Source organism: Myxocyprinus asiaticus, chromosome 15 (assembly GCF_019703515.2).
Source record: "Myxocyprinus asiaticus isolate MX2 ecotype Aquarium Trade chromosome 15, UBuf_Myxa_2, whole genome shotgun sequence".
NCBI classification, from domain to species: Eukaryota; Metazoa; Chordata; class Actinopteri; order Cypriniformes; family Catostomidae; genus Myxocyprinus; species Myxocyprinus asiaticus.
In genome coordinates, this window is record NC_059358.1 from 38,072,654 (window position 1) to 38,096,668 (window position 24,015).

Sequence of the window (24,015 nt, forward strand, 5' to 3'; positions counted from 1 at the left end):
ACATCATATAACTCAGAGAGTGGCTTTCAGGTTGAGAAGGGAGTATTTTTATTTTATTTGTCCAAGTTTGTCTAAGATTTTGGTAAATGGCATCTGTTTTCCAAATGTGAAGAGTCTTGTAAAGTGTTTTTCACTTCTTTTTTGGATGTAAGTTGAGTTTGTGTAGGAGGATTGGTTGAAAAGGTTTTTTGTAAGTGATATTTAATGTGTGAAACACTTATTTTCTTCCTTTTGTGTAGTACAGTCCCTGTAACATATGCCAGGTTGGTCTGCTGTTCTCAGAATTGGTCTGCAAGCTGGGGAATTGCGCTGTGCAAGTTGCGTTCATCTTAGATTTTTGTTTGTTTATTTTGCCTGTTACCCGATTTGCAAATTCCTTTAGTAATTCAGGCTAAAACAATGCAGACAGTGTGTGTACATAAACAACGCTATCAGTGGACACAGTTCGTAGTTAATTCAACACAGACCACAAAGGACAGATTGATGAAATATAGAGAAAGTTAACACTATGCTCATTTGAAGGTTTTTCAGAATATTTCACAGGAGTAAGGATGTGTATAAATCTGCAAGGGTGAGATTTTCTGATGTGCTGAGATTAACAGAGGTTGTGCAGGAAAGGAACGGATGAGCAGCCCAGACAAAGGGCTTTATTACTCCGAAAGAATAAGACACATTCACTCCAAAGGCTTGATTTAATTCATTCTGATTGTTGTTTTGATTATTTAATTATCAATCAAAACATCTTAATGTTGACGGGCCGCGTTGGCTGTTGTTTAACACTTCATTATTGAGCTTTCCTCACAAAGTGAACTCATTCAGAAGAGAGCTGAGAATTCCCTGTCTTTCCCAGAGGAATAGTTGCTTGCTGATGATCAGAACGCATTACCTCTGGAGTCTGGAACGTTTGCAAAAGAGTCAAGACAAGGAAAAGCACACCAGAGATTTATATAGTCTTTATCTCTTGAAAGCTTGTATGCATATGATCTGAATACTTCCATCTCTAAAGCCCTGTAGATTTGCAGGCTTGTTTTTACTGGAGCTGTGTAATTATTATTCTCTTTTAATTGAAATCCAGACCGGCTCTGGTTTGTTATCGCTCATGATGGCATTGAAGAAGAGATTTAACAACAAATATCCTTCTTGGCTATTCCATTCTCATCCTGTGCTTTTGTACAATTGGATTCAAGTCAGGTGCAGAATACAGCTGAAACGTAATCCCTTGGTCTTCGCCCTTCATTTGATTTGTTGATGTTGTCATCCCACACCCTGGATTAGACTCAATTAAGAGGAAATATCATATACAGTATGGATGATTTTTCAGTTAGAGGAAAATTGGACTTCATAAGACATGGGATACATCATATTCCATTGCTTGAACCTTGGATTTAGGATAAACCTCACTGAAATTACCAGCAGGTTGAACTGTGATGCACCTCACTGATATCTGCCTGCATCACCTCGGTCTAATGATGGACTACACTCTTATAATTGAATACATAGACTATCAATTAATTGCCAACAAACCCTTCATCAGCCAACTAACAAAGGACAATTGCATCTATGTGAACTTCTGCAGTTAATCCAGGATGGACTTCAAAGACATTAGTCATTAATCTTACAGTTCATACAAAATCTTTGTTTAAACACTGACCCTTAACACTTACTTAGTTTAATCATTTTAAACCATGACTTGCACTATACATAAGTAATATTGCCATTATGTTCATGATGTTAGCCAGAAGGGAACTGGCCCCCACAGTGAGCCTGGTTTCTCCCAAGGTTATTTTTCTCCATTAACCAACATCTTATGGAGTTTTGTGTTTCTTGCCACAGTCGCCTTCGGCTTGCTCACTGGGTTTCTAAATATAATTTTTATTTAATGACTTATTTTTAAACACAATTCACCATCGTATGTTATCAAACTACACAATGATGACTCTAAGACATTATAGATATTACAGTTTTATCTTCTGTTAATTCCTGATTTTCTGTAAAGCTGCTTTGAAACGATGTGTGTTGTGAAAGGCGCTATACAAATAAAAATGACTTCTTGAAATCTTATGAAACATCTTCAAACTAGGTTTCATCTATGTTAAGTTACTTATAAATTAAGATTTGATTGCAGCCTTGATCAGCCTTCAACTGGATTTTGCTATAATGCTTGACTGTTAATTTTTGATGGGGTAGTATTGAGATTACTCACTTTTTTGAGAAAATATTGTAAAAGGATTGGACATTTATATATACAGTTGAAGTCAGAAGTTAACATACACTTAGGTTGAAGTCATTAAAACTCATTTTTTTAACCTCTCCACAGATTTAATATTAGAAAAATATAGTTTTGGCAAGTCGTTTAGAACATCTACTTTGTGCATGACAAGTAATTTTCCCAACAATTGTTTACAGACAGATTGTTTCACTTTTAGTGGACTATAATCACAATTCCAGTGGGTCAGAAGTTTACATACACTAAGTTAACTGTGCCTTTAAGCAGCTTGGAATATTCCAGAATATTATGTAAATTAGCCAATTACCTTCTGATAGGAGGTGTACTGAATTAGAGGTGTACCTGTGGATGTATTTTAAGGCCTACCTTCAAACTCAGTGCCTCTTTGCTTGACATCATGGGAAAATCAAAAGACTGGCACCAACAATCATCCATGCGATTATCTAATCTGCCAATCATGTGGCAGCAGTGCAGTGTATAAAATCATGTAGATACAGGTCAGGGCAGGGTTGCACCAGCTATGCGTAAGTTCTCACATAAGTTAGGACGTAAAGTTCACACTAAGGGCTTAGTAAATACTAGTTAGTTTGTAACTAAGTCAGTGCTTAATTTGGTTGCACCACCTGTTCTTAAGTCAAGACTTAACAAGTATGTTGTAAGCTCTCCGTAAAGTAATGTGTAGTCGCATATGATGTTTACCTGTATTGGTCCAATAAACAGTCTTCAAATTTGTACACAAAAGAGTTAAAAAGCCGTGAACTTCAATTTTATCTAGTTACAGTTGATGTTCAAACCATGTCTGCTCACGTAACTGTCAGCTGTAATAAATTAAATCCCCGTTAAAATACGATATGTAATAAAACAAGATTTCATTAATGCTATATTTAGACTATGTAAATACAAATATTTAATAGCTGTATCTGAAACGATTAAGGGACAAAAAATATAGTCTATATTTATATACAACAGGCTGGAAAAATAGACATTTATTCATTTTAATATTTTATATATTTCGTACATGTTGAAACTTCACACCGGGCGGCGTACACAGGAAATTGCACCGTTAGATCAGTTTCAAGCTGTTTTCTCCCGTAAATATAAACGAGTGTAAATGCCAACATAATCATATATGTCGAAAGGACTGAAGCCTGTCATGCAAAACATCATTGAGCTCATTGATGTCATTAAATGATTCTGCTTTTTATTCCATCAGTTACTCCTGGTCGGAGGCTGCCGTAAATATTTAGTTTATACATAGGGTTACGTCCAAACTAAGTTTAATGGCGCAACGCTCAAATATTTAGTAGTGCGTAAATTGTGACTTAGTGCCCATTTACGCCACAACTAGGCTAAGTTTTAACTTATGTATAGCTGGTGCAACTGGCCCCAGGAGCTTCAGTTAATGCTCACATCAACCATCAGAATGGGTAAAAAAAGAGATCTCAGTGATTTGGACCGTGGCATGATTGTTGGTGCCAGATGGGCTGGTTTGAGTATTTCTGTAACTGATGATCTCCTGGGATTTTCACACACACACAACAGTCTCTAGAATTTACTCAGAATGGTGCCAAAAACAAAAAAACAACCAGTGAGGGGCAGTTCAGTGTACGGAAACGCCTTTTTGATGAGAGAGGTCAACAGAGAATGGCCAGTCTGGTTTGAACTGACAAAGTCTACAGTAACTCAGATAACCGCTAAAACAATTAATGATTTCTAATCTTCAAACTGTCACTCTGCTGCTCTGTCATAGATGTGGTCCCCTCATAATTAAAATACAATCTTTTTTTTTGTGTGTGTGTGTTCTGAAAAATACTTGACGTAATGGAAATAACAGCAGTATTGGTGAGACAAATTCTTTGGATATAGAAATTATTACGTTTTAGGGAAAAGTCCAAAGTCTGATTTCCCTGATTTTATTACTTTTTATGAATTTATTTTATAGGAAAATTAAAAGGATACAAGAACAAAATAGTGAGTTTGTTGCACATTTTTAATTTAAACACTCAGAAATTAGTTTGAAAATGTTTTAAGCTATAAAAATGTATCCTTATAAACTAAAATGATTTTTTTTTTTAAGTCATCCTAGGGGACAGAAAAGTTCCCCTCATTGAAGAATTGCCCATATGTAAACTAAAGGCCGATTTATACTTCTGTGTAGCCTAAGCTTAACCAACTTCTGGGCTTTTTCACTGGGCTTTTACTCAATATATATTTGGTTTGTGAGTAAAATAATATTTATTGTATTCTACTTGAGACCTTTCCGATCGATGATGTTTTGACTGTATGTTTGACAGTATAGGTAGATGAAATAATCATATTTCATAAGTTATGAAAATAGAAAGCTTCCTTCCACCCCTGAAGTCACGAGTTCGAATCCAGGGTGTGCTGAGTGACTCCAGCCAGGTCTCCTAAGCAACCAAATTGGCCCAGTTGCTAGGGTGGGTAGAGTCACGTTGGGTTAATCTCCTCATTGTCCCTATAATGTGGTTCTCGCTCTCGGGAGGGGGGGCGTGGTGAGTTGTGCGTGGATGCCGCGGAGAATAGTGTGAAGCCTCCGCATGCTACGTCTCCACGGTAACGCACTCAACAAGCCACGTGATAAGATGTGCGGATTGACGTCTCAGACGCATTGTTAGTTATATTGTTTATATGCATTTTAAAGTTCAACTTCTAAGCTTTAAAACGGCACCCATTTTGTTTTGGTCAAGCTAGTTATTCATTAATTTGATTATTTTCTTCAGTACAAAACATCGAAGTATGCCTGAATATTTATGTATTATTACATAAACAACTCAAAAGCACATGTACTGTATATGTCTGGTGTATTTTCTCTCTGCATGGCAGGCAAAATATATAATAAAAATTACCTAAATCACAACATGTGCATACTTTGAACTCATTTTTAATGCTACAATAATTTTAATAAACACTTTTGAATCCACAAATTGCATTTGCCTTTGTTTATTTATTAAATGTATAGGTTTTTAGAAATGAAGGCATTTTCTCTCAATAGTACTTTGCTGTGCTCACAGAATGATGCAGACACACCAACACAGAACTATAAATGCAAACCAATGCGTTGGCTAGTTCGCGGAGCCTACGCTGTAGGTTCAACGCAGAAGTATAAATTGGCCTTAACACCAAGGCACAGACTAGAGATTCCAACACAAACTCATTGTAGATGTTGGATGTTCTCATGCATCAGTAAGGCGCAGTAGTGCTAGATAAGTCTCCTGAGGCTTTCTCTGTTCTTCTCAGATGTATGATTCAGCACGGTGATGGGATTTACACGGGGAAAAAAACACTCTCTTCCTATCTTTTTTTCTCTCCTTGCTGGCCCCTCACCTCACCACAGCTGAGTGAATTCCTGATTAGATACCAGCTTTAGACTGACCATGCTATTAAAAACTTAATAAAGACTGAAATCAAAGTCTTCCCAACCCCTCCAGAGCTACAGTCACTGCTTAATTCAGGGCACACAAATATATGTCGTTAATGTTATGTATAATATATTTGTCATGTCGTTTTCAAACTGTAGGACTTTCTTCAGTGGAACACGAGGAGGAATATACTGAATGCTCTTTATATCTTTCAGGGCTCAAAGTAGTTTAAAAGCACTTTTAAAGTATTATAAAATTGTTCCGTATGTCATATACAATTATATTATCTTCCGATGTTATACAGTAACTTTGTACAGACCAAAATTTAAGTCATTATTCAGTTAAAATCTTGCCATCCGATCCAGCTCTCCAGTTCATGAGAGTGGTGATGTCTGATTTGCGAATTTATTGTCCTTTTGAGTTGGATCTTTTTCTATAAATTGGTTAATTTAGTTCATAAAAACAGTTTGACTGATTCATTCACGAATCAGACGGATTCGGTTCTTGAGTTGACTCGCTGACTCAATGATCTGAATAATTTAATATTTGGATGAGTAGCTACTCAAACACTACTAATGAATAACTATACAATTATCAGTCTGTTCTTCACACTACACTATTAAGTGGCTTCCGAAGACCTGGAATATAGAGTGCAAATCGTATGGACACATTTTATTGCACTTTTGTGATACTTTATGGTGCTTTTGCCTGCTGTTTGTAGATTGAAAGCTCCAGTGCCCATTAATTGTAAATGCATGGAAGAGAGCGACCTGTATCATTCCTTTTGTGTTTCACAGAACAAAAAGTAATTCAGGATTGGATCGACATCACAGTGAGTAAATAATGACAGAATGATGTGATGAATTATTCCTTCAGCATCGGTGTTGTACAGTGCATGTTAAGCACACCTGCAGTGGTGAATTTGGGAGTGGAAAGACAGGAATCGTGATATGACCAAATGTGATTATCAAACTTCAAAAGATTATGATTTAATTAAATAAATGCATGTGCTGCGCCCTTCAGAGTGAAAACATGACACTGTTGTTGTTTTCTCCAAGCACACAGGGGCTTGTGAGTGTTTTCAGCTGTTGCAGAGCAGTTCACAATCATTAAACCATATCAGAAATTTATGACAAGCGATTACTAAAGATCAACTGTTGATGATGATATAGTGTTGATGAAATATGACAATGTTTACTTTTAATGGTTTATATTGTAATACATTGTAGATTATTGTAGGAGTGCACATTTTATATCCCTTATTTGTTTGAATGAGCAGCTGGTAGCAGTGAAGTACAAATATTTTAAAATAAGAGTCTTTGGTGTATTTCAAAGTTAAAGTGCCTTTAAAGTTAAAAGTTCCATGCTATGAATCAAATCTGCCCCCCCAAACATAAAGTACATATGGAATTTAATTAAATTTGGACTCTTGTAGCCTCTGTCAGGCCCTCCCCATCACAGGAAGACTAAGAACATGTAATATAGGGGCCTGGGTAGCTCAGCGAGTATTGATGCTGACTAACACCCCTGGAGTTGCGAGTTTGAATCCAGGGTGTGCTGAGTGACTCCAGCCAGGTCTCCTAAGCAACCAAATTGGCCCGGTTGCTAGGGAGGGTAGAGTCACATGGGGTAACCTCCTCGTGGTCGCGATTAGTGGTTCTCGTTTTCAATGGGGCGCGTGGTAATTTGTGCGTGGATTGCGGAGAGTAGCATGAGCCTCCACATGCATCTCCGTGGTGTCATGCACAATGAGCCACGTGATAAGATGCATGGATTGACTGTCTCAGAAACGGAGGCAACTGAGACTTGTCCTCCGCCGCCCGATTGAGGTAAGTAACCGTGCCACCACGAGGACCTACTAAGTAGTGGGCATTCCAAAATTGGGGAGAAATGGGGATAAACAAAAAAAACTAAACCAAAAAAAGGAACGTAATATAGGCTACCAATTTAAAAAAATGATTGGCAGATTAACTGGCTTTCTTTCAGCACATTATCGAATCACCACAATCCAATATCGGTCGACCTCTAATTTGTATCTATTTATATAATGGTACATAAACCAATTTTAATGTGATATATATGTGTATAACATGTCTTGAGTATTTTAAACTTGCACATAGCCTACCCTGTTTTACTGATAAGAAATGTTAAGGCCATGTTGAATGTGTTCCCCTGCCTGTTTAAGTAAGAGACTGTGATACATTATTTATTTTGAGATTGTGTTGGTTTGTTTTAGTATGAGGATACAGTATTAATTTTATTTGTTCAGGTCTTGAAAAAGGCCTTAAAAAGTCTTACATTTGATTTTAAAAACTCTGCAGCAACCCTGATATAAATCACAGATTTCTGCAAAGAAAGCAGGTTCTCTTCCAGATAATTTGCCAATGGAACAACATGGTAAGCAGCTTTTTGCAGCAAGGATCAGGCTACTTTTCCTTTTTTGTTTTGTTTTAACCCTTCCCAACAATATGTGGAACCCGAGGAGGGCTATCTTTGATTGCTCTGTGCACCGGCCAGCCAGTTTTGAACATTAACAAGATGTGTTTCTCTCTGCCTCAGGGTAGAGTCAGAGAAACTCTTGCATTCTCTTTGAGGGAACTTTTGGACATCCTGTTCACTTAATGCATCTCTGCAGTTGTTATAAGTGTACGGGCCATTTGGAATAAAATGAGAAAGAACTGTAAATGTTCTCTTTTCGGTTTTATTCAAATTTGTTTCGTAATATCATCCTCATTTGTAATTTTGTTCAGGAAGCATTCTATCATTAACAAAACTTTAATTAATTTGCAAGCACACATAGATATGGAGGCTTATCCTTGAAGACTATGCCAAATAATATGTATCATAGCTTTAAATATATCAAGGTTTACGGCTGTGATGCAGAGATTGTTTGTTCTCTCATCAGCCCCTTTAAGCAGCCAACAAGATGGGTGGCTTGTTTTCAGATTGCTTATGTGTCATCCATCAAATTCAAAGTTCTCGGACCATGTTTTCATGAAATACATTAACTTTTTCCATGAGTATGATTGTGAAACAAGCAAGATCAGAAAACCACTTTAAAAAGTGTTTACATTTATAAAAAAGAATAGCATGTGCGCTTTTAAGTGGATTGTGTTACATTCACTTTGAATACTGTTTAATAATCCAGAATAGGCATGAAGTATAAATAAACACTCATGCCAAATTAATGGTGGTAGCCCCATCCCCACCAATCCTCCAGGTCACTGTAACATGGACTACAGTCACAGCCGCTTTTCCCAGCTTGCACCTGCTGTATGTCAGGTTTATCGCCCCCAAATCACATTGAAGTTCAATTTTGGCTTAAACTAGGCTTACACATTATAAGAAAGGATGCCTCTGTTATTTTATTTATTTATTAATGTATTTATTTTGCATTTCTGTGCTGTTGGAAGTGCATTCAGACAAAAAGCTCTCATTTCTTAATTGATTGTTTTCATCTTGATAGAATTTGCATCAAATAAATTTTAAACGTTTTTTCCTTGAACAGTTTTCCGCTACATTTTGAACGTAATATATGAATCCCCATTTCCTCATTTTAAATTGCAGCGACTGTACAACCATTTCTGTTCAATTTAGAATTTAATTATGTTCTGTAGAATTTCTTAGTTTTTAAATAGCAACTTTTAAACACATTGGCTAATTTTCCAAGCAGCCATAATTGCACAAATTGTTCACACACATTTGAAAATACAATTTTCAACATTGTTTCGCAATGCTTATGAAGGTCAGTTATTTACAAGCTGTGTTGGGTATAATCTAATTACAATTTAATTAGACAAATTACTGTAATCTAATTACTTTTAGTACAAAAAGTAGTGTAAAACATTCCATTTTGAATTATTGTAATCAGATTACAATGACTTTCAGTTAAGATACTTACCGTTAGTACATTATTTAGGTTACACCTTTCTAAAATAATATTATTCATGTAAAATACATACATTTGTTTCTCTGAGTCAACAAATCATTGTAAGGGAGAAACGCGTGGTGCTGAGTCTATAATTTGCATGTGACAATGAACAAGGAGGAAATACAGGCATTACCATAATTTCCGGAATATAAATCGCGTTTATTTTTTTATTTTTTCTCCATCATACGAAATGTCCTGCGAATTATAGTCCGAAGCAACATAATTACATAATTTAAACATAATTGATGTCAGCCAAAAACATACACACCAAAACAAATATGCTTACACATAATTATCTTTTGTGTTATCTTTATCATAAAGAAGGTAGTAGCGGTTTAAAGTTTAAATATTCTGTCCCATCATAACATTTTTGTAACAAAACACTGTCAAATGCCGCTTCTTACATGCCCACAAAATGATGTTTTATACTCATAGTAAAAATATTCAGTCAGTGAACAGGATAATTAGTGCATAGCAAAGTGGGTTGCAAATATTAGAAATATCCAAAGATAGACAGTCGATAACATTAATGAACGAATAGGCTGCAACAGGTATATTGTTTTAATCACAGACTAAAAGCTGTTTATTTGTATACAGCATAAGCACCAATCAACCTCAACATTAAAACCACCTGTCTAATATTGTGTAGGTTCCCCTCGTGCCACCAAAACAGCACCAACCTGCATCTCAGAATAGCATTCTGAGATGATATCCTTCTCACCACAATTGTACAGAGTGGTTATCTGAGTTACTGTAGACTTTGTTAGTTTGAACCAGTCTGGCCATTCTCTGTTGACCTCTCTCATTAGCAATATTTCCGTCAGCAGAACTTCCCCTCACTGGATGTTTTTTTGTTTTTGGCACAATTCTGAGTAAACTCTACAGACTGTTGTGCATGAAAATCCCAGGAGATCATCAGTTACAGAAATACTCAAACCAGCCCATTTGGAAATGCCTTGTTGATGAGAGAGGTCAACAGAGAATGGCCAGACTGGTTCGAACTGACAAAGTCTACAGTAACTCAGATAACCACTCTGTACAATTGTGATCAGAAGAATAACATCTCTGAATGCTATTCTGAGATGTGGGTTGGTGTTGTTTTGGTGTCACGAGGAGGACCTACACAATATTAGGCAGGTGGTTTTAATGCTGTGACTGATCGGTGTAGTTACAAATGTTATAAACAAATTTCGTCTTTTTTTTTTTTTTTTTTCGATTTGGACCAAGCGCTACTTTATTTCCAGAAAATAACGTTTTTTGTTTTTTTTTAATTTGTTGGCAGAAAATCAAACTTTGCAGTGAAAAGTATTTTAGAAAGTAGCTTAAAAGTAATTAGTAATGTAATTACTTTTTCAATGAAGTAGTCATAAAGTCATCTGATTTAAATTTTTGGAAAATAAGAAGTAATTTGTAGTGGGTTACTTTTTTGAGCTCTGTTTACAAGAAAGCTGTAATCTTTCTATTCTAAGGTTTCAAACTTTCCAGCACTGTCTTTAATCCTTGACGGCTGTTTGAAAAGCACAAAAAATTGTCACTCCCTTCCATATGGAAGGTCAGCTACATGAAAGGTCATTTTTCCAAAGTTCAGTCACTTGTTAAAGGACCCTCGATTTTAGTGACAGCTCTCACAGCGAGTACACACCAGTGAACAGCTGAGACGTGCGTTTAATTCCAGAAAAGTCTCGCAGCCCAAACAATGCAGATTTAGACTTCTGAAGTTTCTGCTTGAAGGTGAAGCAGATGTTTGTCCAGAAAAGCAGCTTAGTTCCAGAGGATTGGAGCACAAATGGCACAGGGCAACCTCTTCCCAGCTTCTATTAACCTTTGACCAACAGCACTGACCACACCATGGCGGAGGCCGTGGTTTCTGGCCTGTTTTTCAGTGGACTGTCACATGGGGGAATGTCCTCAGAGGGGAATATGTTTCAGACTGGAGGGTGGCTGATTGCATTTTTGATACCCACTGTGAAGTAACGGTCATGGGCCTTTCCATTTTTGCCCTTATAGTGGGAGTAATGTCCTACTTCACAGTGATCCTGTGGTTGTCTTTTTTTTATTTATTTTTTTTATTTTATTTTTTTATGAAAAGATGGATATCTACATGTACCAAAAAGTATTAGGACACTGAAGACACAAAGATGTGTGGATGTTATTGCATCAGATTTTAGAATTAGATTTTGCATTTATTTTCATTTTAATTTTTGCTTGGTTTTAAGAAAAAAAGAAGATGAGTCTAAATAAATTTTTGTGGTAATCAACATTATGCCACAAATGCTGTCGATTGAGCTTAATTTGTATTGAACCCAGAATATTCCTTTAAGCAATGAACATTCACACATTTGTAAGTGTGACTTCAGTGCATAAATACTTTTTTGGACCACTGCATATACTGTAGATGGTTGTGTCGATAGATATGCCATCTGGTTCATGCTTTTCCTTGTGTTGTGAGCCAAAAAATTGTCATTTATTGTCCCCACATCATTGAAGTCCAGCTACAGGCTCTCAGTTAGCGCAACAGTCAGTTATACACACTTAGAGCTCGCCCGCATGTATGTTTCTTTTGTGTGTTGTATTTGTAGGGTTGGATAGGCAGGCACATTTTAATAAGCACTGGGGTTTAGTAGAGGCACAAAGCAGTTGACCGCCTACAACAGCATTTCAGACACAAGCAGCTCGTCTCCCCTTGTTCCTGCAGTCAGCTTTTCATCCAGAGCAGGCTGAGGGGCCCCCAAACAAAGAGGGACCTTTTCACAGGGCAAGAGGCTCCGCAAAGCACATTAACTTAGTTGTCATTTCAAAAGGCCAGATGCTCTGGCTAAAAAGAATAAGGGCAATCTGGATTTCATAAGCATCTCTCTCTAACTATCATTGGAGAACAACCTTTCCATCTCTTTATATTTTGAAGGCTGCTGGATGCCAGGCCTCAGACTATGTACACACGCTTTTTTTTTTTTCATTAACACATCGTTAAAGTATGCACACAACCTTGCTCTGCATGTTTGCATTTGTGTTATTTGCCCAAATGTCTGTTGCTGTCTCGCTTCTTTTTTTAAAGCACTCGGTGCATTCAGTTCACTTCTTTGAGGAGTAAACCACTGGTTGCCACACAAAGCCTTTTTAAAATGTATTTAATACATGAACAGTCGCTTTTTGACAGTGTGAGTGAAAGGAGATTTTTTCCGTCATAAGATAATATCAACTTAACTTGCCGTTTTTTTTATTTTTGCCAGCGCTGGAAGGGGGATTTTTAAAACAGGACATCTCTGTAAGCTGCTGACAGATCTTCATCATCAGCCTACACTACCGTTCAAATGTTTGGGGTCATTTGCCTGAAATGTTTCTCATGATCTTAAAAATCTTTTGATCTGAAGGCGTATGCTTAAATGTTTGAAATTAGTTTTGTAGACAAAAATATAATTGTGCCACCATATTAATTTATTTCATTATAAAACTAAAATGTAATTAATAAAAAGTTTTTGAAATTGATGACTTGGACCGAATAATAAAGAAAAGCAGCCAATAAGTGCCCAACATAGATGGGAACTCCTTCAATACTGTTTAAAAAGCATCCCAGGGTGATACCTCAAGAAGTTGGTTGAGAAAATGTCAAGAGTACATGTCTGCAAGTTCTAGAGAAAGGGTGACTACTTTGAAGATGCTAAAATAGGGGCCTGGGTAGCTCAGTGGTAAAATATGCTGGCTACCACCCCTGGAGTTCGCTAGCTCGCTAGTTCGAATCCCAGGGCATGCTGAGTGACTCCAGCCAGGTCTCCTAAACCAAATTGGCCCAGTTGCTAGGGAGGGTAGAGTCACATGGGGTAAACTCCTCGTGGTCGATATAATGTGGTTCGTTCTCGGTGGATGGCACGTGGTGGATGGCGTGAAGCCTCCACACGCGCTATGTCTCCGTGGCAACGTGCTCAACAAGCCACGTGATAAGGTCTCAGACGCGGAGGCAACTGGGATTCATCCTCTGCCACCCGGACTGAGGCGAATCACTACGCGACCACGAGGACTTAAAAGCACATTGGGAATTGGCCATTCCAAATTGGAATAAAAAAATTAAATAATAATAAATAAATAAAAAAGATGCTAAAATATATCACAGTTTTGATTTATTTTGGATTTTGTTTAGTCACAACATAATTCCCATAGTTCCATTTATGTTATTCCATAGTTTTGATGACTTCACTATTATTCTAAAATGTGTAAAAAAAAAAAAAAAAAGAATAAGTGACCCTAAACTTTTGAACGGTAATGTAAATATACGTGCTCTTTTCCCGAACCTGTTGAGTCTACAGAGACTATTTTTTGGGCCACATAAAGTTGCTGACTTGGTAAAGTGTTCCAGATCAGTCACTTGATGGTTAGGATGCTGTCTTAGAAGGCAGCTGCCTATGTAGGGAGTAGGTAGTGAGGCAGCTCACTAGCTTTTGGTTTTGGAGTTGCTGACATCATTAAGACTGTTAAGACTGTTTGCACATTTGTCTGTTTGTGTCTTTCAAACATTGAAGAATGTCTCTGAATGTTTTTATAGTAATAGGAATCAATTCGTGTTCTGTTGCTATTTGTTGGCCTGTCTTTTTGTCTAAAACACTCTCTCTCTCTCATCTCTCACAGGTTGGAGAAAGACAGCATGTGCTGGTGACTGAAGAGTCTTTTGATTCCCAGTACTATGTTGCCCACAACAAGTTTTATGAACAGGTACGAGTAGACCTTTGACTGACTAAATAATGGCTTCTTTTTTTTTATTTATTTTTTTTTATGTATAATTATTCATACTATATTATTATTTCTTTTTTTAATAAACAGTGATTTTTTAAAATATTATTAATATTATTAATATTTTAACAATATTTTAAAATAATAATAATAAATATTGTTCATTTTTTTTATAATTATTATAAATAGTATTCATATTTTAATATTTAAAAATGTCAATATTCCCAATGTTGAAATCAAGTGGTGTAACCAACGTGTAGGTTGCCATTTTGTTGTCATTTGAGAAAATAAATATATAATAATGTTGTTAATTTTAATTGTATTGAACCTGGAATATTAGTTATGTCTTCTACATTTCTAAAATCCATTTGCTTTCTTTCTAACCAAGTTCATGGTCTGATATGAGACAAATGTTATCATTAAATAGTTCTGTCAGATTGAGGCTTCAATCAGTCTTAAGCACAGTCAAGTGCAATGCTATGGCTCTCCGCTCCACATGGGTCATGGGGGTTACACCGTCCAGCCAGCCACCATTGATCTTTTCATTATAATACCCAACAGAAAGTCATCTCCAGCGCCATTGATTGAGGACAGGGGCTGTGCGTTAAAGGATGGGGGGGGGGGTCTTATTTTGGATGCAAGCCCCTCCGTTTTCTTTTCCTCCTTTTGTTCTCCCTCTTTTCCTCTTGATCTAGATACTCAAAGCCAGTACGCTCACCAGAGTCTTTGAGACATGACTGACCATCAATCAGAGAGAGTCAAACTTTGCTCAATGGCTCACCATATGCATAGCAACGATTAAGAGCTAAGTTCAGGTTGTTTGGAGCTTAAGCCCGGCCTACCTTTGAGCTCCAGTGCCAGTGTCAAAGACAAAATTTAAGACAGAGCTGCCCAGACTTGTCAAGGACTTCTGTCAACTTTGAAGCATGGGCACTCAAACATGTGCATGAACTGCAGTAACATGTTACTATGTACCTAGTACAACAGACAGGAACAGTGCGTTGTATATACCTTACTAAATATAGTTACCATATTCAAACACAGTCAAATACAAACAGTGTATTTTTGTGAGAGCTCTAATTAACCCTTCGCAAAGCCCCACCTTAAAAGCACTTCTGACCAATCCTGTCTTAGCGACTGTTGCCCTGCCGCCATTACTCTGACACGCATTTGCTGTTTTCCAATGACAGCCTATGGAAGTAATGTGTATGATTATTTTATGTGGGATTTTATAAAAATAATCCAAAAAATTTAAAGAACATTGTTGCCAGGTCATTTGTAATTGTGACACAAGTTACTCAGAGAGATACCCGTAGTGATTTTCTTTCTTTTTTTAAATAATCATTATATAAATCTGGAGAAGAGCATGTTATGGAATAAATGGTGTCAGCCCTCATTCCCAAATGAAAATATAACATCTGCAACGACACCTACATTTGCTTTAAAGCTAAAAATTGAACGTTAATTCATTTATGTACTGATTCAAGTCATAGTAAAAGCAATAGTAAATAAACAGTTCACAGCATCAAAATGAATGTGTTATGAGACGTTATGTTTACACGTTACACCGATGTTCTTAGATGTGTAATCGCTATTAAATACAGATTTTTCTCTTTTCAAGTGACTAATAATTGTTTGCCTTGATTCTGATTCACAGTCTCCAGTTTTTAAGAAAATTACTATGTAATTTAACTATTTCTTTTACAAAAACCTTCAGATACATATGCATTACATTGTCACTCTTCATACCAGCCCACGTAAAAATATTATCGGTTCCGTTTAAGAGAATATTTTGCCAAAAGCTGCTCCTAATTTTTTTAATTAATTCATTTTAATTAATTAATGTATTAATTATATTTATTTATCACACATTATACATTTGCACATACACAGTGAAATTCTTTTTATCACATATCTCAGCTAAGCTGGGGTCAGAGTGCAGGGTCAGCCATGATACGGCGCCCCTAGAGCAGATAGGGTCAAGGGCCTTGCTCAAGGGCCCAACAGTGGCATCTTGGCAGTGCTGGGGCTTGAACCCCCAACATTCTGATTAGTATCCCAGAGCCTTAACTGCTGAGCCACCACTGCCCCATCCTTCACGGCAGTCTCCCATTCATTCCAATGGTGGGTTCTGCAGAGCTTGTTAGAGCGAGCAGCTATAACAAAGAGGGGTGGAGCTTGGCGAACACCACATTTTCCATGCTTATATAAGGAGCATGTCACTGTTACAGAAACATGCTTGACATTCAACGTATGTGCAAAAGAACATAAGATACAAATCGTCTATATTTCTATTATTCTAATGCATTGCATACAGCCCAATTATACCAAATTCATGTTAATGTGTTTACCGCTGACTTTGCGTGTATGATGTATTGCAAAGCACTGTGCTAAGATATAGCGGTCTTAAAATAGGGCCCTAAGTGTTCTGAATTCATTTGTTTTCAATGAGAGTTGGCAATTTCTGGAATGAGCAACAGACACTACTGGCAATGTGACTAAGTTGTGAGTTGAACTTTATGCAAATAAGCCATGACAATGTGACTAATGGGAGTGAAAACAGTGATGTATTGCCTTGTACAAATGGATACCGTCATGAGTAGGAACATCTACTAGCAACAACAGCACAGATACTCTGCGACCTCCAGCCATTTAACTCCCCTTTAAAGGTTCAGTCCCACTAGAGTGCCCCAAGTGTCTTATTCAAGGGCATGAAGGTGATGGCTCATGGTCCTCTCCCTATGCGGTTCGAACTAATATTATATTAACTTATGCTAATATACCTGGAGAGAGCTATCCATTTGCATCCCCATTCATCTTTATTTCCTCTTTGCTGTTTTACACAATTTACAACTAAAAACAACTCACTTTTGGTGCCCCTCTGTGAAAATTTCACCGGAAAACGGGAGCTCACACATGCCCATTAGTTTAACATCACTTCTCGCTTCCACCACTGTGGGCAGTGGTTTAAATTTCAGTAAGTGCAGACTTGGTTTAGCTGAAGAACTTTCAACCTACTGTCTTTAAATTCACAATGAGATCATTCTAGTTGCTCATGGCAGCTCAGATGTCACGTGATGACTTGAGTTACAGATGACTTGTCAATAGCAATTAATATGGAAAAAGAAAAAGTCTATTTTACGCTATTAAGAACCCTCAACAAAACAATCTGTCACTGGTAAAACAACTTCTTTAATATAATGAAATAATTGTGAATGCTTGAAAAAACATTTATTTCAGCAGAACAATTATTTTTGAATGGGTGTCAATTACAAAACATGTTTTTTTGGGGGGACTGCATGGTGTAGTTCCAGCATCTACCATCAGGGGAAAACTGGGACAAACTAACCAGCCAATTCCTGACCCCCTATTTCGAAGCGATGTCTTATAGGTTATCACCCCACATCTTTAACCACTGTGCCAAGACACACTTTGTGGCAAATATGTTATGTACCGTTCACTCTTCTTTACCCACATTTATACTTTACCCATCTTTTCTGCTTTTGTTGCAATCTGCATTAAGCATACTCCCCACTATATGTTGGACGTGTGTGTGAAACAGCAGGTGTGCTGATTAAATTACCCCCTACCAAAAGTGCAGAGGCGTATGGCTATTCAGCCTCATTACACTCAAAACCTCCGCCCCGATTTCCTGGTCCTTCCCAGACATGGAGTAACCCTACTCTTCACCTGTTCTTCAAGGCCATACTCTCACTCTAGAGCGTAGCACTGCCAGTGATGTACTGTTGCAAAGAAACTCAAGAGGTTCAAAGAAAATTCAGCCATGTCCTCTGCCACAGGCTCTAAATTACCATTTGTTTTACAATAAGAAACGTTATAGAGATATGATTTGCAGTTTCTAGCAGAACATGGACAACTCTTAATGGGTTTCCAGTGTGCAAGATCTCATCTCAATAGAAGGGAGACAAAAGACTTGCTACCACATTATCTGCCTTTAAAAATGTTAGTATTTGACCTTCAGGGTTTGTGTAATTGAATGAAAAGGTAAATGGGGAAAGAGCCCATTCATATTAAAGAATTAAAATTCACGGCACATGTTGGCCGCCGCATAGATGGAGAAAAAGGAAAACACATTTATTTCCCCAACCTAATTGAAAACGTATTCAACAGATCCTCTGATATGTCTGAGTTTTGATGAATCATAATGCGCTTTAAGCTCTCCAGCAAGCCTTTCATGTCTGGGAAAGGTGGTTTTTACACTCTGAAGTTATCTGCCGCTCAACGTAATGAAGGCAATTTCAATGTAAACCCCTATAGATCCAACCGCACAGCTTTTTTAATCCAATTCAGCCCCCATGCCTGGTTTGATTCATCTCTTTTCAGACCCAATGCAAATCTGAAGCCCTAATCTCTTTAGGCCTCAATGGAATGTCCCAGATGCACAGGGGGTAGAGGAGTATACAACGACCTGGTCTTAGGAACGCAACAACATGCATAATAAAACAAAATGCTTGTTTGTTTTCGTTTTTTTACCACTTGAGAAAACCGTTAAAAGCTGCACCTAATAATACCGTTCAAGATGGTATATGGGACTTACAAGCTCATTGAACAGCTTTTATGGAAAAGCACAACAGATCGTGTTGAGATAGGAATTCATAATGCACAGTTTAATGTTTACAAATCGTGTTTGGAATTGGCATATGCGTGGAATGGAGACTGTTAAAGGTGTGGAATGGATACTGTTAACTGTTGAAAGTAATGGCCAATGGCACAACTCTCAGATCTGTCAAGTGCTATTGATTTGAGCTCCAGTTTTATGCCGGACACAAGAAGATCAATGCTGTTTGGTTTGGGCCTCAGGATTCAGACACAGGACATGTTAAACAAGTCAAGTACAATAAATATCAAATTGTGACGTTGAGCTCCACAAGTTCCATAAACAGGTCATTTTTGATGTTTTTCTACTTTTTTCACCAGCAGATTAGATTTGTTGCTTTCCACTGCTTTCCATATAATCTCTTCTCAAACTCATGTTTTCCATCATACCTCTGTAGGTTCTGGTGCCCAAAAAGCCGGAGTTCAAAGGGAAGATGATTGAGGTGGATATTTACGAAGCTGGGAAGCACTACATGAAGGGCCGGCCAGTGGACGAAGCACAGGTCTTCACTCCCTCAATCGCTCAGCCTCTTCAGAAAGGAGAGGTGTCTGGACTTCCTCAGGTCAGTGTGAACCTCAAGCATAGTTACTCTTTAACTCTAAAGTTAAACGTTGACACAAAGATAGACCAAAGACACAAACTTTTGGTGGTAATCAGTGAAAAAGTTAAGGTAAGTCCTTTCTGAGAGCTTAATTTCTAGAATATTCTGAATTTAACTGTGATGAGGTGTTGAAAACGAAACAAAAGTGTATAGGGTAATAATTAGGTCACTCAAGGACAAGCACAGGAAACTGGCTGAGTGGTCGATCAGTCATGCCCAGACCTTTTGATGGCCAACTGACCACTCAGCTGCCAAAGAGTCTGTCTCGAAGAGATTAATTTGAGATCTACCCCACAAATCGTCTTTCCCACTATTTCTTTCTGTTTCTGAAGAGACAGACTTCACAGATTGAAGGCCATTTCCTCAGGCCAAGAGTACAGAATTCACACTCTCTTTGCAGCCTTTTTTACATTGGGAAGAGAGTGTGAAATTCAAAGCATGTTCACAGTTTTACTAATAATAAGTTGAACCACTTACAGACAAGAACGGACTACTATAGATTAAGCAAACTGGATATACTGGATATCCTTTGCCAAATCACACATGCTACAGTTTGTGAGAGAACTTTGATGGACCTACTTTTACATACTAAGTGAGATAAAAGCCTAATTGTGAAGCACATTTAAACACATTCAGCATCATCTTGTGCCTTGATATTGTGGTCTTGGTAGTGAGACTGCTCAAAAAACACATAAACTTGTATTGGACTTGGTCTCAGAATTTCTCAGCTGTCTCAGAAGTCTTGGTCTTGATCTGGGTCTCGGCTTTGAGTCTCAGACAAAACTGTATTAATTTTCTAATGTACTAAAGGTTTTCACCATTTCAGAGAATGCAGTAGCTTTGAATGACTACTTAACCTCTGTACAAAGTGACTCAATGTCTGAAATTCATGCTGCAATAAATGTAGTGTTTTCTCTATTCTCTATCTATTCATCAAAATTGACAGCTTTGTTCTTGGAATGACTTTTCATTGTCTGGGTCTTGGGTTTATCTCTTGGTCTGGATCTGGACCTCAAGGGGACTAGTCTTGGTCTTTGGGGCTTTGGTATTGGTCTGGATATGGTTCTTAAGAGATTTGGTATGGGTCTGGGTCTTGGAAGACCTGATCTTGATGTTAACTCTGACTTTTTATACATGTTTATGTGAAATCATTTTGTGCTATAGGATAAAAATCCAGTTTTCGGACACTCTGTGGCCAATTTATAGTCAAATGAGAGGGAAATACAGCACTTAAAAACTCTATAATGAAGTGCAAGCTCTATTTCCTTCATATATACCAGACACTTTGAAATTATGTATGTCTAAGAAAGAAATAATGTACAGTACTTGAGATGTTCTGTTGCACTAATTGGCTCTCCACACTTTGTGCTCTGCCATTGCCTGGAGCTCTTAAGTGGTTAACTAGTGAACTCACTCGAATCTAAAGATAGCAGATAGCCGCTACTTACAGAATCCATTCCACACCATTAAACTTCAGTCCATAACACTAAAAACCTCTTCAGACCCTCAGTTCCCCTCCTGCTATATGATGATGAAATCGAATTATCACCACCTCTGGGTGTCACAACAGCCACTCAACAATATTCTCCCAAACATCCTGCCCGTCTTACAGGGTAATTAATATTCTGAGGAGACATGGAATAAGATCCTCGCACTAGATTTCCAAGGGTAATGGAAACCCCCAAAATAAAAAGGCACTTTCAACATTTTCCAGGCCTGGGAAAGTCATAGAAATAAAAAAAATCTTAAGAAGTCATGTGAATTTATATTTTTTAATTATGTTTACACTATAATATTTCATTGGCTAAATATTGCTCTTATGGGAAGTAAAACATACTCTTAAGCCATAGTGATTTTCAATTTCTTGAGCGAATTGTTCTTTTGAGTCATTCTTTTCAGTGAGTTAGTCAAAATGCCTCATTCGCAAACTGGTCTGAATCAAAATTATTTTTTAAAAACACATCCAGTTATCACAATGAACTGGAAAGGAAATTAATTGGTCAGAATATGTGGAAACCATGTTTTACCTTCCCTGCAAAGGTGTCAGAGATGAAGTATTGAAAGTGTTACTTGTTGTAGACTCTGTTTTAGCTAAATGAAATAAAAAAATCTCATCTTTACACATTTCTTCTGAACAACCTCTGTTAGATGACCATGACTGCTCGCCAGTGTATCTATCCTATAATTTTCTCTCCCTCCCTCCCTCCCTTTCTTTCTTGCACTTTATGGTCTGCCAGGACAGGCAGTAAAATCTGATGGGGTGTGAAATTAAAATGTGTATCACATTTAGAAGCATCATTTGATGTCCTCTGTGTGGATGTTTGCTCTCTCTCTCCCCTAGAAAAATAACACAGCAGTCACAGATTAGCATAGAATGACAAATAGACAGTTAAGCCAGCCATATAATTCCGAAATCATTCGTGGAGGACACACACTCAATTCATTCACACACAAACACACCAACACATAAAAGACAACTTAGCAGCTATTGTTGATTATTTCATGTTTATAAAATATGCAATATAGCCAACCTTTAAACTTCCAGATCAGCCCTTTTTGAAGGGATAGTTGACACAAAAATGATAATTCTCTCATCATTTTCTTGCACTCCTGTCATTCCAGAGTCACATTGCTATATTCTTTACTTGGTCAATGAGTGATCATTCAGTGTTTTAAAAGCATTTGTACAGTACTTCACTGTGGAAGCATTACTAATGTTTCTTCAAAAATGTCACCTTGTGGAATACTACTGTGCACCAAAATGATGCTTCTTGAAAGTGTTTCCAATAAATGCATTGCAGCATGTTTTTTTTTTTCCACTGCCCATGGTAAAGTTTTTCAGTTTTAACTTGCCTTTGAAAAACGCTTTTAAGCACAACTCCTACTGACACATATATTTACACTGCGACATCATAAGGAAATAGAGAAGAAGAAGAGGAAAGCTTTTAATGTGATTTATTGAGTTGTGAATCCATTGAAACAGAAGTGACTGAGAGGAGGAGGAACTGGGCTTTGGCACTGCAGGTGTGTGGATGTCTTCTGGCACTGCATTAAAACTGCACTCATTGACATCTGCCACTGATCCTAGACCAATCCAGGTGAAAAGATGGTAACTGCTGAGGTCAGAGATTAATTTGTGGAGTGCTGGTTGGTTCAGATTTGTTGAGGAAGGGGAAGTTACACAGACAACAGTTGGAAATCTAGATATTATGTTAATGCATGATGTCAAAGATCCATATGTATGATAAAATACTGTTTGTGGAAAAAAATTTGAAAACAGTACTTATTTTTGCAGTTCTGTTCAATGCTGCTAGTGGGCTAAATATGACACGCCACAAGGGTGTCATATTCAAAGCAGCCTTTGAATATAGTGCTTTATACTAGTAGAACATTCAGTGTAATACTAGTAGTAATACTAGCTATCCTTTAATTAGCTACACTTATGTTCCAACATTGCCCATATGCATTGAGTTGAATACGGTTGAGTTTTGTGCCATGTGCAATATTACATTAGGTCAAAAGTACTGTGGGAGTACCATGGGACAGTCATAATATCTTATGGCAAAACTGTGGTAAAACATGGTATCACCATTGTACGTGTAATGAAAGCATGGTTTTTCCATGGTATATAGTAAAAAAAAAAAAATAAAAAAGCATGGTATTACCAATGTGCATGCCCTAAAAAAACATTGCCATGATATAATGTGCAAATTAAACTTGGTATAACCATGGCACATATTCAAAATACATGGTAGTACCATGGCAGATGTTTATAACAAGTCCAAAAAGATGGCATTACTATTGCACATGTAAAAAAAAAAAAAAAAAAAAAAAAAACATTTCATGGTACATGTCCAAAAAACATAGTATTACCATGATATACATTAAGTCTAAAAAAGCATGGTATTACCATTGTACATGGCCTACAGAAATGTACATGGTGTAATGTTCAAAAACATGATATTACCATAGTACATTTCCAAAGTAACATGGTATTATCAGAATTAGAATGAGCTTTATTGCCAAGTGTGCTCACGTACACAAGGAATTTTTTTTTGTGCACAGAGAATATTACAGTGAGACACAGAATATAAAACAAGGTAAGAGAATAAATAGGCGTACAAAAAAATAAATAAGACATATAACATAGAATTGCGTATGTACATGTGCAAATGGTAATATGTGTAAGGTAGGGTTATGTACAGTTAATTTACATATCTAAATTACATACAGTATTTATACATTATTGCACTATGAGAGTCCTGAAGGTAGTTTAATTGTTCATGTAGTAAATGACCTTAGGGTAAAAACTGTTCTTGTGCCTGGTTGTCCTGGCGCTGAGTGCTCTGTAGCGCCGGCCAGAGGGCAACAGTTCAAAAAAGGGAGTGGGCAGGGTATGTGGGGTCCTGAGTGATTCTACCTGCACGTTTCCTCACTCTGGAGACGTACAGGTCTTGGAGACTGGGCAGGGGGGCACCAATAATCCTCTCAGCAGTCCTGACTGTCCATTGTAGTTTCCTTCTGTCTGATTTGGTG

The 24,015-nt window shown here is 37.3% G+C and overlaps 1 protein-coding gene across 1 annotated transcript in view; it reads left to right on the plus strand.

Moving 5' to 3' along the window:
• The window catches only part of LOC127452731 (threonylcarbamoyladenosine tRNA methylthiotransferase-like), a 560,218-nt gene that overhangs the window by 521,782 nt on the left and 14,421 nt on the right, over window positions 1-24,015 (plus strand). Inside the window, exons 13-14 of the mRNA XM_051718387.1 lie at window positions 14,159-14,242; window positions 19,276-19,440. Coding sequence (XP_051574347.1) covers window positions 14,159-14,242; window positions 19,276-19,440 — 249 coding nt within the window. The remainder of the gene's footprint in view (window positions 1-14,158; window positions 14,243-19,275; window positions 19,441-24,015) is intronic.